We start from the raw sequence: 20,403 nt of genomic DNA, 5'->3' as shown, positions 1-20,403 counted from the left end.
TTCGCTCTTTCTTTTCATCAGTTCCTCTGTCATGCATCACTCTCATTCTCTATAAAAATCTTTCTCATCTCATTTCTTGCTCATTTTTCTGTCTATATGATTCTTTCTCCATCTATATCTCCTTATTCATTCTCGATTTTTTGTCGATATTTTTCTCCTTTTTCCGTGTCTTTCCATTCTGTTCTTTCATTCTTTTCTACTTATCTTTCCTTCTCTATCTCTTTTAGTCAATTGACAACTATATGCATATCTCAATACCTCGTTTTAGCTATATATATATATCTTTATGTTTATAGTTTACTCACTCTCTCTCTCGCTCGTCTAATCTATTACCATTTCTAAACTTTTTAAAATTCATCGCATAAAAATAGCAACAACTATTTCTTGTACACCTCTAGCCTGGCTCCAAATCGATAGTTCAAAGCATTCTACGAGTCTCTGATTTGTTTATCGTCGAGCATTTTAATTGATCTCTGTGTTAAAAACCAGTTCGAACGCGTGTTCTCTGATCAATAATTAGCCAATTCATTAACGCTCTAAGCTGCTAAGCTGCAGGCCGAAGACTTTGGGAAACAAAAGGAATTCCGAATTGGAATTGTTAATTACAATTGTGTCAGCACCTATTTCTAAATTTGGGGTTATCTTTATTGTGAAGGCTTTCAATTATCTTATCAATAGACAAAAACTTCGGACCATGCAGCGTTAAACGAAAGGAAAGCAAAAAGTTTTGGCATGAAAAATAAGTTTTTCACTTTATTTAAACAGAGGAAAACGGAATTGAGTTGCGTTGAGTTTATATATGTGTCTGTGTCTTTGTCCTCGTTGTCGTTGTTGCCACACAGCTGAAAGTGGCAAGGAAAGCTACTTAACTTCACGCTCTCTGCCCGTCCGCCTGTCTGTCCATCTTTCTCTCCGACTGTCAGCAACTCCAACGGACTGCAACAACAACAACTTACGTTGCACAGAGTTCAAGAAAACGTCCGTATCGCATCGCATCGCGGTTTAAATGCTGTTACTACATATAAAATATATACTATATAGTAGTATATATAGTGTATGAAGTATCATCGTCTCTTGTACTCGCGCACTTAGTTATTGTTATCAGACGTGACGAGTTGTTGTCCTGAGTCGCAGCATGCATAATGCAGTCGCTTGTCTGCTTCTTGTCATTCAGTTGCCACACTCGGCAGCAGTTGCAATTGTTGTCGCTGTCGCTGTTGCTGTTGCACGAGTTCATCAACCGATGCATCGTCTAGGCAATTAAATACAAATTATGTAGAGATAGAGATTTATTTTATTTTATCTCTGCTCATTTGCATTTAAAGTTGTAAGCTCTCTTTCTATACCCTGGGAAGTCTGAAATCGAGGTATTTATGTGGTGAATTTTATGACGGAGGCACGGTCAAACCAATAAATTATTTATATGCTTGATCAGAATTCTCAGATGAGTAGATGTGGCCCTTCATATATATGTATGCGTGTCTATCCATACTTTCCTTTTCCTAACTGTACATCGTCTGTCTACTCCTCCTTTACTCTGCCATTGTCTATCCTAGTCTTTGTCTTATCACCCTTCCCTTTGCCTGTGTATATGTCGATCTATCTATCCCCCGTATGTCCTGTGTCTGTATGCGTGAAAGCTTTTTATTTATTTAACATTTTTTACCTATTCCCACATTCATAGGCGATAAAAAAATCAAAATAAAAGAAAAAAAATATTGGTATAAAAAATAAATAAATAAAAAAACATATATCTTATCTTTATTTATTCGAAAATATATTTCAAAGCGAAAGTCAGCAAAATCTTTATATAAATTTAGATTATCTAAAAGTGTGCAGAGATAACGTGTAATCTACTATTTGACTGCCTTTAGGTATTCCCATATGAAAGATGAATTGTAATAATTTGCTTGACCCTAGAACTGTCTATATATAGATATACATACACGTATTAATACACTTAAATATCGTTTATCTCAAGTTTGATTATCAGTTTTCCTTTGCTTAGTATTTGTTGCCATCATTTAATGCTTTCAAGTGGTTCAAGCACATTGCATTATCTGAAGAGCATTTTCAATTTCAATTTAAATATCTATAGTATTTACAGGAGTAGATAATGTAGTATATACAGTGTATTACATACAGCTTGGCAGCTTTCCGGCTCAATTTCAAACTTTGAATTGAAATTTTCGTATTTTTTTGTTTAGGCCCTAAATGATGTCATATTCTATAAATTCCTTTTGCTCTCAATTGAAATTGCTCCAGTTTCTGACATTTACTGTTATTGTATTTCAATGTCTTTTATCGTTGGCTTTGTTGCGCCAAAACCCATTTCCTCCGACTTGTGCTTGGATTCCCAGTTGGCAGCTTGGAGGTCGGAGCTTAGAGCAGGGAGTTGCCCTCTTCCGATTGTTTCAGTTTCAGTTCTTTGCTTGCACATTTGACTGCAGTTTGCTTATCGGCTCAGGGTTTTCATCTTTTTGCTCTATATTTTTCTCGTTTTTTCTTGAATTCTTTTCTTTTTGTATTGTTATTTTTTGTTTTGCCCTGGATTTACATTTGCTGCGTTCTTCTGCTGTTTTACGCTAATGGCAGCCGTGAATGACATTTATGTTTCTGGTCTAGTTTTTCTGTTTCGCAGCTCTTCAGTGTAAACACACATACACACGCAGTCCCACTCATACTCACACACACACACAACTTGGGCTGTTTACATATGGAAAAGCCTTTGTACAATAATAATTGTAGGTTGAAGTGTGAGACAACTTTATGCAAAATGCAATTGACAAGCGAGCAAGGAAAGTTTATGAACAAAAAACACAACTTTTTTCAATTAATATTTATAAAAAATAAAAATAAACAATGTATTTAAAAAGGCTATAGATACGTAAATATCTTGGAGTATAGCAGTTTAATGCTATTTACAAAGAATAACACGTAAAAAAGCTCTAGCCGAGACTGCTCGACTACGAAATCCCCTGAACCCTACGAGGAACTGATATATCAAATATTCATCGCGTCCTTCTGTTCACATAAGAAACACACACACAGGCACGCAGGTTTGGACTAACTTCGTGAAACTTTTACAAATTTAAGGGTGAGGGGCGGATATAGGGGTGGATGGTGAATTATAATAAAAGCCGAAATTCTATAAAGTATATATAAATCCACAAAGATATAGTTTGGGCAGATGCATGACAAAACTGAATGCCAAGACTCGATGTAAAGTGCATCAATGCCATTGTTAATGAAATAGAAAATATATTAATGATGACAGAAGCTGAATGATATGACACGCGATGGTACATCTATGAAAGTTGTGAAATTATTGATCAGAATTTACTCCCTAAATAAAAGGCATAGCCTTATGTACAAAAACGAAACTTAATAATTTAACTAGGGCAGCTGCATGACAAAAGCTGAATGCTACGAGACTCTATGTAAGGTACATCAATGTCAAGCCATCCGTTTATCAACCAATCAATTTCGATAAGTAATACTCGATTTCGATAACTATTTACCGATATATATGAAACATGTAGAGATATTTATATTTGCTTGAAACTTGAGATAGGGCAGCTGCATGACAAAAGCTGAATGCTACGAGACTCGATGGAAGGTGCATTAATAAAACTTGATCATAATTTGCTCTTTCAGAAAAAAAGCATAGCCCCATGATGCCTCAGAAACTATGCGCCAACTCTTCTAGTGAATGTGATAGAAACAAAACTTGAAACTTGAATTTGGGCAGCTGCATGACAAAAGCTGAATGCTACAAGACTCGGTATAAAGTAATAATATGAAGCTAATGGAAAATTTTATCGTCATTGCTCACGAAATAGAAAACATAATAATATGATTCACAGAAATATAAATTCTCCTAATTTAGGTATTCTAGCGCAGAAGCTAAATTCTCTGAGACAGCATGACAGAAGCTGAATGATATAACACTCGACGGATAGTATATTTATAAAACTTTCAGATCGTGATTACAACGTTGAATATATAACTATATAACTCTCATTATATTATATAGATATGGTATGTTATATTTGTACATATGTATGTACACTTATCCTCATTATATAGAGTTAGGAGCAACTTTCAGACGAATGTTAACTTTAATTATCAACTTCAGATCAGATTACAACGGTAAAAAAGTTAAACAACAATTAACAATTACATGCAGGGCATTTAACAAAAACTTACCTTTAAATGGAAGTTTAAATTGAATAACCGTTGAATTAATACAATTGCTAGTGTTTCGATAGGAGAAACATAAAATTTTAAACAGGATTAAATAGTTTTAACAAACCGATTTAAAATTAGGGAATGGACCGAAACTGAAACACGCGTAAAAATAGAAATGGAAATGGAAAGCAGCCGGCGAAAAGAGGACAGACAACAGAGCTGACTGCCGACTGAGTTTTACGGTTAATTTAACAAATGGGCGAATATACGTATACGAGCATCCGACTATGCGTCTGTGTGCGTGTGCATGTGCTTATGTTTGTTTGTGTATGTGCTAGCAGGATACGCGTAGAGAAGCAGACTGCGACAGCTGAGCGGCCGCCGAGTGTGTAACAAATGAATCATCTGGCTTGCGCCTGTGTTGATGAAAGATATAAAGATAAAGCAAAATGCGGCCGCATATCCACCCACGCAAATGCACACACAGACAGACACACACGCACACAAATGCGCAACACGATTTTACATATTATTTATATGTATATATGCGTTTATTTAGAATTCCAGACACGCGGTTTAATAGTAAAATATTTTATTCTTTATGCAGTCACGGCGAGCTCTTTGCGTTGCGCTGCGATGGCGCTCGTTTCACGGCGGCGACAAATTCTGCTTTGCAGGCGGCAGCGGCGGCGGTGACGGCGACGGCGACAGCGACGACGAAACCAGCGGCAGCGGCACACGCGTTGGTCTTTTTTACTGTTGGTCAGCAGCAGTAGAAGACTGAGGCGACCAAAGTATTTCGATGCACTCGCATAAGCACACTCAGGCACGACATAGTTGTGGCTGCATTCATTGCATTATATAACCGAGCATGTGCATTTTATTTAGATCTAATTAGATTTTTCACTTCTGCTCCGCTTCACTTACACTTGTTTTGGTTAAAAAACTAGCGTTAAAAACGCGTCTGTTACACTCAATGCTTTTTTTTCGACTGCACTTGCGTTGTTTGTGGTGTGACCAGCAGTGTCACTCGATGAAATGCCAATATTTTTCTAATGAAAATACTAAGCTGAGCTATCGATAAATCGATATCAAACATTTTCGATATCAATATCAAAATAACCAACTAAGTATCGATACTAATGGCAAATTTATTCAAAAATCAGGAGATATTGGTTGATTGTTTAAAATAAAAGTTATGGCGAACAAATGCGTTCCTTTATTGCTGTTATAATTAAAAGGAAGCTGTTGCATTCGATACAATTCATTTCCTCATTCATAACTGTTATTGTTTTGGTAGTTTTTAAAGACGATAAGCACACACATATGCACACATATGTATAGTATTTTACCAAACACATGTATATTTGTCTCGCTCTTATTGAAAACAGCTGCAGTTTATAAGAAAATTGGATTAAGTGTAGACAATCCAACAAAATTAAAAATAAATAAAAATCAAATACTTCTTAAACATTACAAATGACAAATGTATACGATAATACGAGACCATATTGGTCCGATGAAGTGATTAATTTCGTTATTACAACAATTCGCAATACACCCTACATGTGGGACAAGACGCACAAAGATTATAGCATCCGTTATTTAAAACACAACTTCTGGAAAAACCTGAGATGGACGCTGGAAAAAAGATATAAATTTCGTGCCTATACAAACGAGTTGGCTCGGAAATGGCTAAATCTAGCTTCGTACTACCGTCTGCAGCAAAAGGCCATTTTTGATGCAAATGCGCGAGGAGCACAGCCTGAGGAAATAAAGCGCCTGGAAGGATGGAAGTTCTTCCAGCAGCTCAAGTTTCTGCCTTTCGTGGTGTACGATAAGAACAGTGTGGATGTAAGTGTATTTGAAATTTGATTTTATTGTATTTAATTTAAAATGTTATAAAATGAAACTGTAGGCGGAAAATCTATATGATAGCGCCAACACAGAGGACTCGGATAATATCAGTTCTGGCATGGTTGAGGAAAGTCAAACTAATGCCGATTCTGGTAGTCCTACACAGTCAACCACCGAACACATTTCACAATGCAGCAGTTCCGTAGAAAATACGCCAAAGCAAGTTGGAATTGAGGAGCTAAATGTGCCAATGGAGGATAATGATGCCGAAGTTGAGGAGACAACACCTATAGCCATTGAGCCCGTAATAGATGATGTACAAAGCACGCCAAGTTTTCATTATGGCATGGCCGTTGCACAAGATGTTTTTGAACTGGACGAAAATTTAAAAATCGACGCAAAAATGGAAATTATGCAAGTAATTGCTAAATACCAAAAAAAGCAGCTACATCGTACAGTTATGAGTCTAGCCGGCAGCTAAGCTAAATATTCAAATATTTAAAGTAACAGTGTAAAAATGGCTTGTATTTTAAATTTTTAAGCTTAAATATAAAAAATCACCCAACCAAGTCACCCTGTGCTTTGGTATTTTTTTTAAACCAAATATATGTACTTTTTATACTGTGTATTTTTTGGGATCTAACGCGTTCAATAACACAGTCACATTGCTTAAAAAATTTCTCGAAAGGTTGGTGAGCGTTTCAGCAACAAATTGTAAAAAAAAAAAAAAACAAGAAAATTTTTGTTGACTTGAATTATTAGCAAGTAATTAAACTAGATCAGTCTGTTTGCGTGCTCGTAAAACACATTGTATATAAATATTTTTGCATTCATTTACGTTTCAAATATGGCGTCATATCAAAATGGCGATTCCTGTTTTTTTTTGCATTGCGCCGTCTAATGATGAAATGTATGTATCTTTTCAGCACAACGTAAATCTAAACTTCTATCAGCAAAATGACTGGACGCGGTAAGGGAGGTAAAGGATTGGGCAAAGGAGGTGCCAAGCGCCATCGTAAGGTGTTGCGAGATAACATCCAAGGTATTACTAAGCCGGCTATCAGGCGTCTGGCTCGTCGTGGTGGAGTCAAGCGAATTTCTGGATTGATCTACGAGGAGACACGCGGTGTACTCAAGGCAAGTCATTTAGTCATACATAAAAATGCACAACCACCCTAATATCCAATACTTCAGGTGTTCTTGGAAAACGTCATTCGTGATGCTGTCACTTACACCGAGCACGCCAAGCGCAAGACCGTAACAGCCATGGACGTGGTCTACGCCTTGAAGCGCCAGGGACGCACTCTGTACGGCTTTGGCGGTTAAATGCAGCAATAGCAGCAGCAGGAGCCGATGACATAGAAAGAGTTGAATGACGCATCAATTGAAAGGGATTGGAATTAATCAATACACATATACTATACATATATAAATATGATATAAATGCAGCAGACATATTTAATCCTCAATCAACTTAAACTCATGTAATTGAGAAAATTTAAACAGTAGCAGAACTACATAATGTATTGACAAATAAGTAAATATTCCATTATAACATTCTACAGTAGCGGAAAAAAAAAATCAAAAGGCCAATAAATCATTCGAGGAAGGCGCAAATACTGATTTATTAACAATTTCAATTGGGGGGCTAAATTGGGAGTTTGATCGTAACGTTCGTGCAGCCGCTTTGCAGTGGATTCGTTCGTTCGTTTCGTGTTCCTTCTGCTTCTGCTATTAACAAAATTGCATAAATCTTGGCGCTTGACATTCGTGTTCTTTTTTTTTTTTTTAGATTACTCAATTAACTGCTGAATAGATTAATATTCCAATATATATACATATACACATATACATATATATAAATATATCTATAAATATATATATACATATATCTATATATGTACATAATAATCGCAACAATACGTGCAAAATCAATATCTACAAGCGTTAGAATGGATCTCAATGGTAACTGAAAATTTGGTCCTACGCTCTGAATGTTTTGTTTATGGTGGGGCGCTTGGTTTCCTCCTTTATCATTTCGAGCTGTTTGGACTACTACTAATACTTCCAGTTTTTAGGTGTTGTGTTATGTTGTGTGTTGTGAGGGCCCCGGCTTAGTATTCAATGATTTTTCTCAGGCTTTTTTCTCTGCAGCTCCAAGTAGACGGTGCGCGGCGAGACAATCTGATCGCCAGCATCCTTATCTTGAATGATCTCCTCTTGATCCTCCTCGTAGTGGGAAGTGCGGCGTACGAATACTTTCATGCCTTGCATGCCGCTGCCACTGTCGTTGCCATTGCCGTCCGACTGGGCACCACGGGTCGTGCTCTCCGTCTTCTCGCCTTCGGAGTCAGAGTCGTTATTTGGCGAGTCCTGCGAAGACTGCTCCATATTGGCCATAAAGGTCTCCACATGCACATAGTCGCTGTTCTTCACCTCGCGTCCGTGCGGCGAGTCCATGGATTGCTTCGATTTGTGACGCTTCTTGGCCGACTTGCCATTGATCTTGCGCTCCAGCTCGGCCATGTACAAGGCCATCTGGCTGTTGCCTATCTCGCCATACTGTTTTTTGATCTTGGCACTATTCTTGTGACTATCGTTGCGCACACAATCCCCAATGCACTCGGGCTCATAGTGTGAGTTGCTGTGCTGCTTCTGCATCATCTCCTGGTGCTCATAGTAGTCGATCTCCTCACGGCTCTCGTAGCGCTCGCGCTCCATTTGGTGCTCATTGACCAGGCAGCTGTCGCCAATGTCCACCTCGAACTGGACATTCGGATTGAGCTTGAACTGCAAGAGGCATGAGAAATTATCAACAGAAATTTCAATGGTTTATCTATCAGGTCTTACATCGCGCTCGTTGGCGAACTCATGATCCGATTTGGATTCACGTTTCTTGGCTTCCTTGGCATATGCCTCCACATACTTCATCTCGCTGCGCACCTTGCGCACCTGCAGCTGCTGACGCAACTGTGGATTATCGGCCATTGCTTGATATGCCTGTTGCTGCTCTTCATCGTCCTCGTCCTCCTCATCATCCTCCACGTCCACCTCCAGATCCTCAGGCGACAACTCCAGGTGGTGTTGGAGCTGTTGTTGCTGCTGTTGCTGCTGCTGCTGCTGTTGCTTCCGTAGAGTTGCGTTGGCGCTGCGTGGCGTGGAGTCCGAGCTGGTGACAGCGCTATTGACCAGGGGTCCGGAGGGGGTGACCAGCTGGGGCCCATTTTTATAGCTGCTGAGCAGACGAGGACTGCAGGAATTAAAAATGCATAGACTAAGTATTCGATGGTTAGTTACGTTTTGTTGAAGGACTGCATGTAGTCGTTCTTCACTAGCACATATCCCTTGGGCAGAGCTGTGGTCTCGACCACCTTCTCCGGCAACGGCGGTGATGGAATCAACGGAGCCGATGCGACCTGACCCATGGACATCAGCTGATGGTTGAGCTTCTCATTGAGCTTCTCGGCCTTCTTGCGCAACGTGCGCTCCAAGGACAACTGCTCCTCCAGCGTCTTGGTGTGCGCGAGCAGCTGGGAGATGCTGTACTTCTGGGTCTTCGGCAAGCTCTGCAGGCCATTGATGCAGCTCAAATCGTACTTCGGCTCCTTCATCTTCTCCTCGTCCTCCTTGCCGAAATGATCGCGTATCTGGCGCATGAGGAACTTACTAATGCCAGCATTATGGCGCACATTGAACTCGGTGATGGCGCTGTTCAGACTGAGGCACTCGAGGATTATGTTCGCACCACAGTCGGTCAGGCCGCAGTTCTCCATATCGACGGCTGGATGAATGTGCTCGGATTCAGAGTTGATTGCAAATTTACCCTTAGTCTACTCACTCTTAACCCAGGCATCCTCCTTGAGCACCTCGGCTATTGGCCGCACTCCATTGTCGCCCAAGTCCGGATTGTTGGCCACCGCGATGTAGCGTAGACCCGCAATCGAATCAACATCGACGCTGCGATATCGCAGCGACTTCTCCCAACCCTCGGAGTACCGCGTTATCTTTTGCATCTGCAAAGACTTGGTTTACCACCCACCCAGTCCAGCTCAGATCTGAAGCCAATCACATACCTTAATCATATCAGCAACATATTCGGCACCCTTTGAGCTAATATTGCACTCGGAGATGTTGAATATCTCCACGTGATTCAAGTATTTGACGGTACTGCAAACTGCCTCACAGCCCTTGTCGCCAATGTAGGATTTCTGGAAGCTGACCTCCTTGAGACAGTCATTGGAGGCTAAAGCCTAGGAGAATAGGTAAACGGGATATATTAATCTTATTGCAAAGTTACGAAATTTCAGGGTACATAAAGTCCTATCTGTTGTATATATATCTGCCACCCTTGAAACGGAATGATTATTATCGTTGAAATAAATCCCTATGAAATACTCAAGGTATATATGGTAACTTAGTATGCATAGATCTTATACAGAAGCTTATTAGATTTCAAATCATTGTTGGGCATTTCCTTACCTTGGCAATGCACTCAATGTAGCCATCCTGCAGAGGCAGACCCTCAAGCTTCAACACGGTGAGATTCTTGTTGAGCTTAACACAATTGGAGATCGCATCCACTAGACTGTTAAAAATAAAACGCGTATATATGACCGGCTTTTGACGGAAGAGTCGTGCACGGTTTTCAGTGTCAATTGGTAAAACAATATCTATTCAAAATATATTAATATATAATATATACACATATATTATTGGTGCAGACACCACTCACTGTTTCCATTGGTGCGGCGCATGCGTATTGCCAATGTCTGTAGCACTAGATCATAGTGCAGTGCCTCGATAATCAGTAGCCATTCGCTGACGCCCAGCTTATCACCCAGCAAATCGAGAAATGTGGTTGCATTCGGATTGGAGCGTATGTCTGGCACTGGTGTCAAGTTCTTGGCACGGCACAGCTCTAAATAACGGAAATGAAAGGAACGGCTCTTGCTCGATTTCTTTACCAGCGGAGGGACCGTTATCACCACACTGTTTCTCTTTTTAGTCTCGCGTCCACGTGCAAAAAGAGACATGTTCTAGGAAAAAGTAGAAGAAAGCAAATGCCAAAAATTAATTATTTTAAGCAGAAGGTGAAAAGGTTATACAATTCTTATTTATCTTAGTTCCATAAATCAAAGTTGATCTCAAAAACTCATTATTTTATTGTCACGCAAATTTATTGAGAACTTTAACCTTCACAGTTATGTAAACTTAACGCACTTCCGTTTTAAACTTTTTGAATTTCCAACCGCCGTCACTTCCAGCCTTCCACTGAGCTCTCCCGCATTTGCGAATTGTAAACAAACCCACCCGCTCTGCACCTTTAATACAAAACACGCAATGCGCTCGCTCACAGCACTGGAATTCACGCTTCGTTAATTACTCGCGTGCCCGCACAGTGCAGCCGTAGCGTTCGGCTATTTTCGCTGCCGACGCAGTCGCAGACGCCGACGCCACTTTGCAGTACGGTGACAACGACGTCGACGCGACGTCGACAGCGATGTTTTAATTCCCATACAGCACACGCCGGCAGACGCAACCGCCTGAGCCTGGCCTGCAGTCAGTCGTTGAGCGACAGTTGAGCAAAACGTTTCGGCTACAGCTGCGCTGGTTAGATTTCAATAAACGGTAAACAGTTTCGAAAGTGCAATTTCGAATTGCTCGTGTTTTCGTGAGTGTGTGCAGCCAAAAGGCAATAAAAAGTGAAGATCGCTTAGAACCTTTTTGTTTTCAGCACGTTCCCGTGGCGTCATGAAATGCCATTAAAGTGAAGTTTCTTGAACAAGTTCCTCGAGTGACGGCGTCCCATAAAAGTTCCGCTTCGTGCATTGCCCAATTGCGGCGACACGTTCTTTCTGTGCTATATTTTGTGTGCGCGTGTGAGTATGTGCGAGACTTTTGACATCTGCCCAATCGCCAGAGACGTCGTGTGCTGTACTTAAGCCCTGGCGGAGGGTTCTGCAAAATGCGTTAGGCTAACAAAGGAAAAGGAAGCAAATGCAAATTCACACCCAAAACTGGATTGTAACGTCGACAGGGTTTCGCATTGCAACGAAGGATACTTGATATTCAGCACGAGAACAAAGGGTAAGTTTAGATGGGGTATGAAGGTATTACTGAAGTTTATTAATGTAGTCGTAGGGCGTCGTAGATATTCATTTATTAAGGCATGAGAATATGCATAGTTCTGCAGGATCTACCAATTCGGAAGGAGAATAAATATACCAAACTTTATAGTTTATAGTTTATAGGGCTTTTGAAAAAGTTTTCATTTTTTACGAACTTTATTTGGTAGTTATGCTTGACTAATTCAGCCTCTTAAAACATAAATTTAAGCAAATCCAGCTCAAGTAAAGTCATAAGAAATTAAAGTGCGAGCTCGAATATGAATTCGAATGCGATTATCGTGCAGTCCTGGTAAAGCCTTGAAAGTTTGGCATAGTGCAACTAACCAATTACAGTTTTCGAACTCGAATTTGTACTAATATTTCAAGTCTTAGAAAAATCCGATGATTGCAAGCAAAGATGAAGTTGAAATATGAATTCGAATGCGAATTCGAGTAATTATTTAAACATGCAAAGTCTGACAAAGAGGTAACTAACGGATTAGTATCTTTGAATTCCATTTTGTACTTATATTCGGATAGTTAAACAATCTCTCATCTTTAAGCACCAATATCTAAGCAAGGCTTAGAGAAGGTCGATTATTTAAGCCAAGGACTTGCCAGCTGTAGCACAGCGATATGAATTCGCATGCGAATTCGAGCAAATAGTGGAATATGCAAATGGGGAAGCCTAGAAAAGGAGACGAAGTGTAACTGACGGATTCGTTTCGACACCGGCTTCGTCGACGTTTCAGCCAGCTACGCGTTGGCTGCCGGCATAAGCCACGATTATGCGCATTACCATGAAAGCGGTGCGGATGCGGGGCCCTCCAGCTGAACTCTTGGCTGACTCCGGGGCTATGACTCAAAAATCAAGCTACCGCAACGAAGCTGCATACAGCTCCCCAGTCCCAATGACGGCGACCCCGCTCCCGCACTCGCACTACGCTTTTGTTTTGTCAGCGACAACAACAACGACAACAAATATTGTAACAATAGTTTTTTTTTTCTGCTGGCGTTGAACTTGACTGTCAGAAGAGAGCCACGTTTCGGAATCGATGTGCATGACAAAAAGGGCTCTAATATGGGGGAGGAAGTGTTTAAATTGGAATAGTCAAGCCATAAGCTCATTTGTTTGCTCACCCGCTCGCTCGTGCGACGGAAACTGAAGGCAACATGGAGTACGCAGACATGGCGAGAGCTGGAGATGCCAAAACGGCGACTTCAAGTTTCAGCTCCAACGCCTCGGCATATTTTTAATTAAATGAAGCTGTTTTTGTTTTCGTTTCTGTGTGGAGTGTGTGAACACAGATTATCCCCAAAAGCCTGTCTGCGCTTGATGCCATTGCCATGGAAAGCCGACTGCGGCTGTCAATTGAGCTTGAAACAACAAACTGGAAGTTAGCCACCAAATTATTGTTTATTGGCATTTCCTTGGCATTCAAATTATGTTTGAAATTTTATTGTGGTTACATGGGAAACCGCATAATCGAAAAGATACATTCGTATATATGGGATACACACATTGCGGCGACTCTCGACTGATTGTCAAAACAGAAATTCACTTTTTCCCAATACACAGATCGATCGAACTAGAGTTGCTGCTGTTGTTGTGCGAGAACAGGCCAAGCGTTAACAACAAATGGGCGCCTCTGGCCAAAAGCTCCAAGTGGCATATCCATTTGTCAGCCACGTTTCGGACAGACTCGACCCAAAAAGTTGAGTCGAAGGAAAAGCGGCGTCAACGTCGTCGTCATGCTTTATGAACTAACAACTGCAAGTCTCTGGCATTTCCTCACTTAAGTAAATTTCGGGAAATACTTTTATATAAAATGCGTATATCTGATATTTGGCACTCGGCTTATAAATTTGCTCTAATTCGCCAAGTTTTTCGAAAATTGGCTGCATGAAAGCAATACCAAGTGTTATATCAAAGCCCCCAAAATTGAGGCAATGAGTGTTAATATGTGTAATTAAGTCGAGCTTATTTCCTATAAATTGTTCGTAAAGTTAGCCTACTTTGAACCAATAAGACAGGTAATTTAGTCTGTAGCTCCCACCGAAATCAGTTGTTGGCATTTATTATGCGAAATCTTATGTTGAAATATTCTAGTTAATTTCATTACACGTATTTCTCTTTTACTTTGCATATTTTTGAAACTTTCTAAAATGTTTAACAACGTCAACGACGCATTAAAAAGAATCTCCAAATAGCTTCTACTATATGAATTATTTAAAGTGAAATCTAAGGCAAACATTTTTCAGAACAAAGTCTCTAAAAAGTTGAATACGAAATATTTGGGTAGTTTTTATACCAAGCAAATATAATAAAGTATATCAGAAATACATATGTAAGTAAACTAGAAAATTTCTTTTATTGAGGATCAAATTTACAGTTAGATTTGTATTCCTGTGTATCTCTTATATGCGAATAAGTAATTTTGTATTAAAAATAGCTTTGAGCCAAATTTTTTATAGCAGCTTTAAGTGAGAGTATAGTCACTATATAAACACCAAAAAACCAAATTTGTACATGATATGTTTATGGGATAACTAGAATATCGACAGCTTCGCATTTCATAACCCAAATAGCCAACATATTTAGCTGTTATTAGCCGCAGTCGTAATCATTGCAGCATGAAATTATAGATGTACATACAACCATATACATGGCATCTATACATGCATACACCTATCATAAATCTGTGGCTGCCACCATCGGCGCCCACCTGCGCTGTTCGAGCCACTGACCAAACAACCCAATTGCCGTACTTTATATAAAAGCGTTGGCCATAAATGCACACACGCGCACACATACACACACAAATATATACCTTAAGTAGCATCTAAATACCACTAAGGAAAATTGTTTTTGGAAAAACATTAAAAATGGAAAAGAAAATGTTGCATGCGGCGGTTGAAAGCGAAATCAGCTATTATTCCAGACGCAAATGAAATCATTTTTAAATAAAATACTCGCCCGAGGTGGCATTAACTTGCATTTGAAATTCATAAACGACCTTGTCTACGATTTTTCAACACAAGATACATCTGACTTTCCAAGAGGTTGATGTAACTCGCAATTGCTAATGAGCTGCAAATGTTGCGACAAGAGCACCATCATGTATGTATGTGTGTAAGCGTATGTATATCTTTTAGATGTCTCTTTATGTCTCTGTATATGTATCTGTAAATGTATCAGTATCTGTAAATGTATCAGTATCTGTATCTGTATCTGTATCTGTATCTGTATCTGTATCTGTATCTGTATCTGTATCTGTATCTGTATCTGTATCTGTATCTGTATCTGTATCTGTATCTGTATCTGTATCTGTATCTGTATCTGTATCTGTATCTGTATCTGTATCTGTATCTGTATCTGTATCTGTATCTGTATCTGTATCTGTATCTGTATCTGTATCTGTATCTGTATCTGTATCTGTATCTGTATCTGTATCTGTATCTGTATCTGTATCTGTATCTGTATCTGTATCTGTATCTGTATCTGTATTTCTGTATCTGCATCTCTGTATCTATATCTCTATCTCTGTACCTTTACGTATATTTTTATATATCTATCTATATCATATTGCATTTGTTAATTATACCTATAATTGTATCGGAATCTTACAAATCAATTGACGGGCAAAAAGCTTAAACACAAATTGCTTCACAACAACTTATGAAATGTCATAATTGTGGATTCAATGAACTGGCTCCACAAAGAGGCGTGGCAATTGCTCTGCTTTCAATCAGCAAAAAGCGAGTTCAAGACAACTTAAACAATGGCAACGCCTTGCATTAATAAGCAAGTAAACTAGCTGAAAGCAATGAAACTGAGTACGAGATGCATATGTTGAGATATTCACACGCACTACAATCCGATCAGATACAACTGCAAAAACCACAGAAAAGATATGCCAACGACAACATTTGCATTCGCGTTGACGAAATGTCAAACTGAAATTTAACTAAGGCATTCAAATGATAATGCTGGACTGGCAAACACCCTGGAAATATACATATATTTATATGTATAATTATATAATTATATAAAGAAAAAACTCTCTTAGCTTTAGCCCAAACTATTAAATATATTTAATTTAAATGTACTAAATTAAGAATTGCGTATAGAATTTTATCTCAATCTTAGAACTCTAATGACGACATATAATATAGAATATAATATATAATATAGAAATTCAGAACGACCCACTCAAGCTCAATCTATCACATCTTTTTATATACATGTATATCTGAATATCTTTATATTCGCTTAATAATTTGCAGTTTTCACTTAGATTAACTAGATATGCAATTAATTGGCTAGCAATATATAGAAACCATGTACATATATACAATTAATGATAGCCAAGTAATTTTGCAAAAATGTAACGGTCATTAAACTCAAAAACAAATGAAATTTTCCAAAGCGGAATTCCGGGCTAATGCCAAAAGAAAGAAGAAGTCAATGAAAGAAAACAAATTTCGACGCTTAATTAATTTGCCCATAAAACTTTCGCAAGATCTTTTTTATTTTGTTGTGCACAGACTTCTCACGCAGCCCACAAAGACCAGAACGTGCTCTACCATCTGGAGAGGGTATACTTGTGTGTGTGTGTGTGTGTCCAGTAGCATTGAGCAACGTTTTGTACGACTGAGCTTTCTGGGCAATTGTGTTGTGTTGCAATGTGCAACAAGAAGCAGAGCCAGAGGCAGAGGCAGAGGCAGAACCAGAACCAGAAACGGACAACGGCAATCGCAGAAGAAAGCAGCTAGCCGTACTTCCAGAATTCCAGATACACAGCTCCAAAGCTGTCGCTCCAGTTGTCGGCATTGTCTTTAGTCGCACTCATTTGTAGATTTCTTATTAGGTTTACGTACTTGAAATTTCTCAAGCGAAACTCTTTTAAGGTCATAAGGCACAGAGCACACATACGCACACACACACACACACACACATACACACACGTAATGTACCTTTTTGGTACACAATTTTTAATGACATTTTGGGTTAGATAAATATGGGTTAACACTCGTTTTGTTGTTATTGTAACACTCCGTCTATTTTCTAGGTGCCGGTCTAATATGGTCGAGTGCGACCTGTCATGTAGCAGCTGTCGCCAGCAGTTGTCTTCAGGTGCTCACAACATAATAATGTACAAAGCAAAACAGTCCAAAGCCATTGCCAGCCTGGACTATAAAAAGGTGCGCTTAAAAGCCCACAGGTGCAGCCCATGTCAAATCCTATTCGCAATACTCGTAATATTCATTGGTTTGGTGGCTGCGAATCGACCGCCGCGCTTTGCCATCGATGGGCAGTCGGAGATAGTGCTGAGACTGAAAGAGAGTCCCGAGACAAGGGTGGGCAGTCACATATATACGCTCAAGGGCTACGATCCGGACAACGACCCGTTGTTCTTTGGCAAACGCAATTCGCAAGACAGCGAGATCATACGCATCGAGAACACCGGCGGCAACGAGGCGAAGGTCTTTCTGGCCAAAGAGCTGGATCGTGAAACGCAGGACGAATATGCCATAGTGCTCACCCTGACAGACAGTCACTACAGTGATCACAACTATGTGACGCAAAGCTTTCTGCTGCTGGTCGAGGACATTAATGACAATACGCCCATCTTTCTGCCCTATCCGAATGCCATCGAAATACCCGAGGGCAGCGCTCCGGGCGTGATCAGCACACTGGAGGCCACCGATGCCGACGAGGGTGCCTACGGTCAGGTGGTCTACTATCTGCAAGAGTTGGACGGTGACAATGATGTATTCAGCATTTCCACGCACCAGGGCAAAGGCATATTGAGACTGCAAGGTGAGCTGGACTACGAGAGGAAGAGCTTGTATCAGCTGCGCGTTTTGGCCATTGATCGCGCCAATCAGGGACCAGTCAACACCGGCACGGCGGCCATCTTGGTCAAGGTCAAAGACATTGAGGATCAGCCACCCGAGTTTGTGGAAGTGCAGGCTGTGGCACGTATCGCCGAGGATGCGCCCGTGGGCACAAAGGTGCTGCGCGTACGTGCCATCGATGGCGATCGCGGCATTAACAATCCCATTGCCTACACGCTGGACGGCAATGATCTCTTCGATATTGATACGCATACTGGCGTGGTCTACACGCTGGCTGTGCTGGATCGTGAGGAGGAAAGCGATCATGTGAATGGGGCTCACATCTTAAGGATCAGTGCAACGGAACTCTCTAAGACAGCCGAAGAGCCCCAAGCGCCAGCAACGGTGCGCACCGAGGTGACCATCATTGTGACCGATGTCAACGATGAGATACCCACCTTCGGTGAGATCATCTATCGCTGCGAGGTCAATGAGAATGCGCAGAGCAATACGCCGCTGAACTTTATCGATGGCGAGGTGCAGAACGTCGTCTACGATCACGATGAGGGCAAGAATGGCACGTTTCGTTTATTTCTCGATCCGCCCAACGATCTCTTTGAAATTGTTCCCGAACTGGCGGTCAACGAGGCAAACTTTATGCTACGCGTTAAGAATTCCAAATCTCTGGACTTTGAAGATTTCATTGAAGTGAACTTTACCATATTCGCGCGAGAGATCGATGAACCGACGCGCTGGAGGTGCGTTGTCTAAAGGCAATATATTCAATTCCAAAAATTCATTAATCATATTTCCTTTCTCAGCTCGGCTCACGTACAGATCTTCATACGTGATCAGAATGACAATTTTCCAGAGTTCACCCAGGCGATCTACAATGCTGGCGTGCCCGAGAATAGCGAACAGGGCACAATCATAAGCAAGGTGGAAGCGATTGATATTGATTCCGGCGATTTCGGAACTATGGGCATACGATATACGAATCTCAGAGGCGGCATCGCACACTTGTAAGTCCATTCACAATGATTTTAAGCTAAATCTAAATTTGGGCCTTAATTAAAAAAAAAAACCCACAGATTACATTTGAATCCCATAACGGGAGTAATTACTATAAAGACTCCAGGCAGTGCTGCATTCGATCGAGAGATCATTTCTCGTCACTATTTAACAGTCGAGGCCATCGATAATGTGGGTCAGGGAAATCGAAATACCGCACAGATCATATTAGATATTCAGGATGTTAACGACAATGCGCCCATCTTTCTGCATCGGCAGTACGAGGCGAAGCTCTTGGAGAACAAAGCCGAGTTTGAGACGCCCCTGCAGGTGGAAGCCCGCGATCTGGATCTGAATGGCACCGAAAACAGTCAGATAACCTACGAGATCGTTGAAGGATTTTATCGCATGAACTTTACGATTGATCCGGAAAGCGGCTTGATACGCCCCCTACATCACTTTGACTATGAGGAATTGGTGGACAGCCATCGACACGCAGTGCGCCAGACCAATGCAGATATGCGAGAGATCGATTTGCTCGTTCGCGCCCGCGACTCGGGCATACCTATGCTATCCACAGTCGTGCCCGTTCTTATCTATTTGCAGGACGTCAACGACAATCCGCCCATCTTTCAGAAGAGCTTCTATGCGAAGACCGTGCCCGAGGATATGCCAGGAGGCAGCTCGGTGCTACAGGTGCTGGCCATCGATCGCGATGGCTCCTCGCCCAACAATGCGATCGTTTATCGCATACAAACGGGCGCCAGTGACAAGTTTATTATAAACTCGGAGACGGGTGTTATAACTGTGGCTCAAGGCGCCAATCTAGATCCAGATCTGACCGAAAGTAAACGTCTGATCTACACTCTGAATGTGGCAAGTTTCTAAAAACAATCCGACATGAAAGCTTCTCGAAATTAATCAAGTCTTTGCTACCTTAGCTTGCATTGGACGGAGGCCTAGGCAACTCTCAGATGATGAATACCGCAACGGTGAATATTAGCATCAAGGATGTAAACAATAAGCCCCCGGTGCTACAGGATTTACCAACACTGAAGATAGTGGAGAACACACCCGTGGGCACCTTAGTCTATCAAGTCAAAGCCACAGATCCCGATCAGAATCCCATACTGCGCTATAAACTCAACGCAGCGCATTCCGAGGCACGCAACGAGGAGGGCGCCCTGGTGAAGATCACTGAATATGATTATCTGGGAGCTTTCGATCTAGATGCTATAGAAGGCTATTTGAAGGTGATTAAATTATTGGATCGTGAGAAGGTGGAGCATATCAAGCTGGCCATAACTGTGGAGGATTTGGCAGCTGCCAAGGGCAGGCAGATTGTGGAAGGTATATATTGTCAAGGCATAGTCTACTCAAATGTATTTAACCATTT

At 40.8% G+C, this 20,403-nt stretch overlaps 5 protein-coding genes across 8 annotated transcripts in view; 3 read left to right on the top strand and 2 right to left on the bottom strand.

Moving 5' to 3' along the window:
* LOC108615232 (Molecule interacting with CasL) overlaps positions 1–5,250 on the bottom strand; it is a 44,079-nt gene extending 38,829 nt beyond the window's left edge. The window contains exons 1-2 of the mRNA XM_089468114.1: positions 5,119–5,250; positions 4,210–4,256 (exon numbers count right to left, since the gene is read on the bottom strand). The gene's annotated coding sequence lies outside the window, so the exon portion shown is untranslated. The remainder of the gene's footprint in view (positions 1–4,209; positions 4,257–5,118) is intronic.
* Positions 5,251–5,383: 133 nt separating this feature from the next.
* LOC108615342 (uncharacterized) lies at positions 5,384–6,617 on the top strand. The gene is made up of 2 exons (XM_018009777.2): positions 5,384–6,045; positions 6,110–6,617. The coding sequence occupies exons 1-2, from the start codon at positions 5,671–5,673 to the stop codon at positions 6,527–6,529; spliced, it is 795 nt and encodes a 264-aa protein (XP_017865266.1). The 5' UTR covers positions 5,384–5,670; the 3' UTR covers positions 6,530–6,617.
* A 388-nt stretch (positions 6,618–7,005) lies between these two features.
* On the top strand, positions 7,006–7,665 carry His4r (Histone H4 replacement). The gene is made up of 2 exons (XM_018009814.2): positions 7,006–7,185; positions 7,243–7,665. Exons 1-2 carry the CDS (start codon positions 7,006–7,008, stop codon positions 7,372–7,374), a joined length of 312 nt encoding a protein of 103 aa, XP_017865303.1. The 3' UTR covers positions 7,375–7,665.
* LOC108615299 (protein Cep78 homolog) overlaps positions 7,649–20,403 on the bottom strand; it is a 16,472-nt gene continuing 3,717 nt past the window's right edge. The window contains exons 3-9 of one of the 3 annotated variants that reach the window (XM_018009701.2): positions 10,781–11,084; positions 10,528–10,718; positions 10,122–10,298; positions 9,887–10,061; positions 9,346–9,829; positions 8,899–9,298; positions 7,649–8,838 (exon numbers count right to left, since the gene is read on the bottom strand). In XM_018009701.2, coding sequence (XP_017865190.1) covers positions 8,170–8,838; positions 8,899–9,298; positions 9,346–9,829; positions 9,887–10,061; positions 10,122–10,298; positions 10,528–10,718; positions 10,781–11,081 — 2,397 coding nt within the window. In that variant the 5' untranslated portion in view covers positions 11,082–11,084 and the 3' untranslated portion in view covers positions 7,649–8,169. The remainder of the gene's footprint in view (positions 8,839–8,898; positions 9,299–9,345; positions 9,830–9,886; positions 10,062–10,121; positions 10,299–10,527; positions 10,719–10,780; positions 11,085–20,403) is intronic. The other 2 variants (XM_018009710.2, XM_018009720.2) reach the window with 2 other exon arrangements.
* The window catches only part of Cad88C (cadherin 88C), a 15,549-nt gene continuing 6,650 nt past the window's right edge, over positions 11,505–20,403 (top strand). The window contains exons 1-6 of one of the 2 annotated variants that reach the window (XR_016269958.1): positions 11,505–11,719; positions 11,783–12,135; positions 17,228–18,754; positions 18,818–19,018; positions 19,088–19,883; positions 19,949–20,357. Coding sequence is in view for 1 of the 2 variants with exons in the window: in XM_018009678.2 (XP_017865167.1) it covers positions 17,241–18,754; positions 18,818–19,018; positions 19,088–19,883; positions 19,949–20,357 (2,920 nt within the window). In the remaining variant the exon portion in view is untranslated. Of the gene's footprint in view, positions 12,136–17,227; positions 18,755–18,817; positions 19,019–19,087; positions 19,884–19,948; positions 20,358–20,403 lie in introns of both variants that reach the window. The other variant, XM_018009678.2, reaches the window with a different exon arrangement.

This window comes from Drosophila arizonae, chromosome 2 (genome assembly GCF_054131065.1).
Source record: "Drosophila arizonae isolate 15081-1271.41 chromosome 2, UAZ_ARI_1.0, whole genome shotgun sequence".
NCBI classification, from domain to species: Eukaryota; Metazoa; Arthropoda; class Insecta; order Diptera; family Drosophilidae; genus Drosophila; species Drosophila arizonae.
The sequence above is the reverse complement of the archived record's forward strand: the minus strand, read 5'-3'. Positions and strand labels throughout refer to the sequence as shown.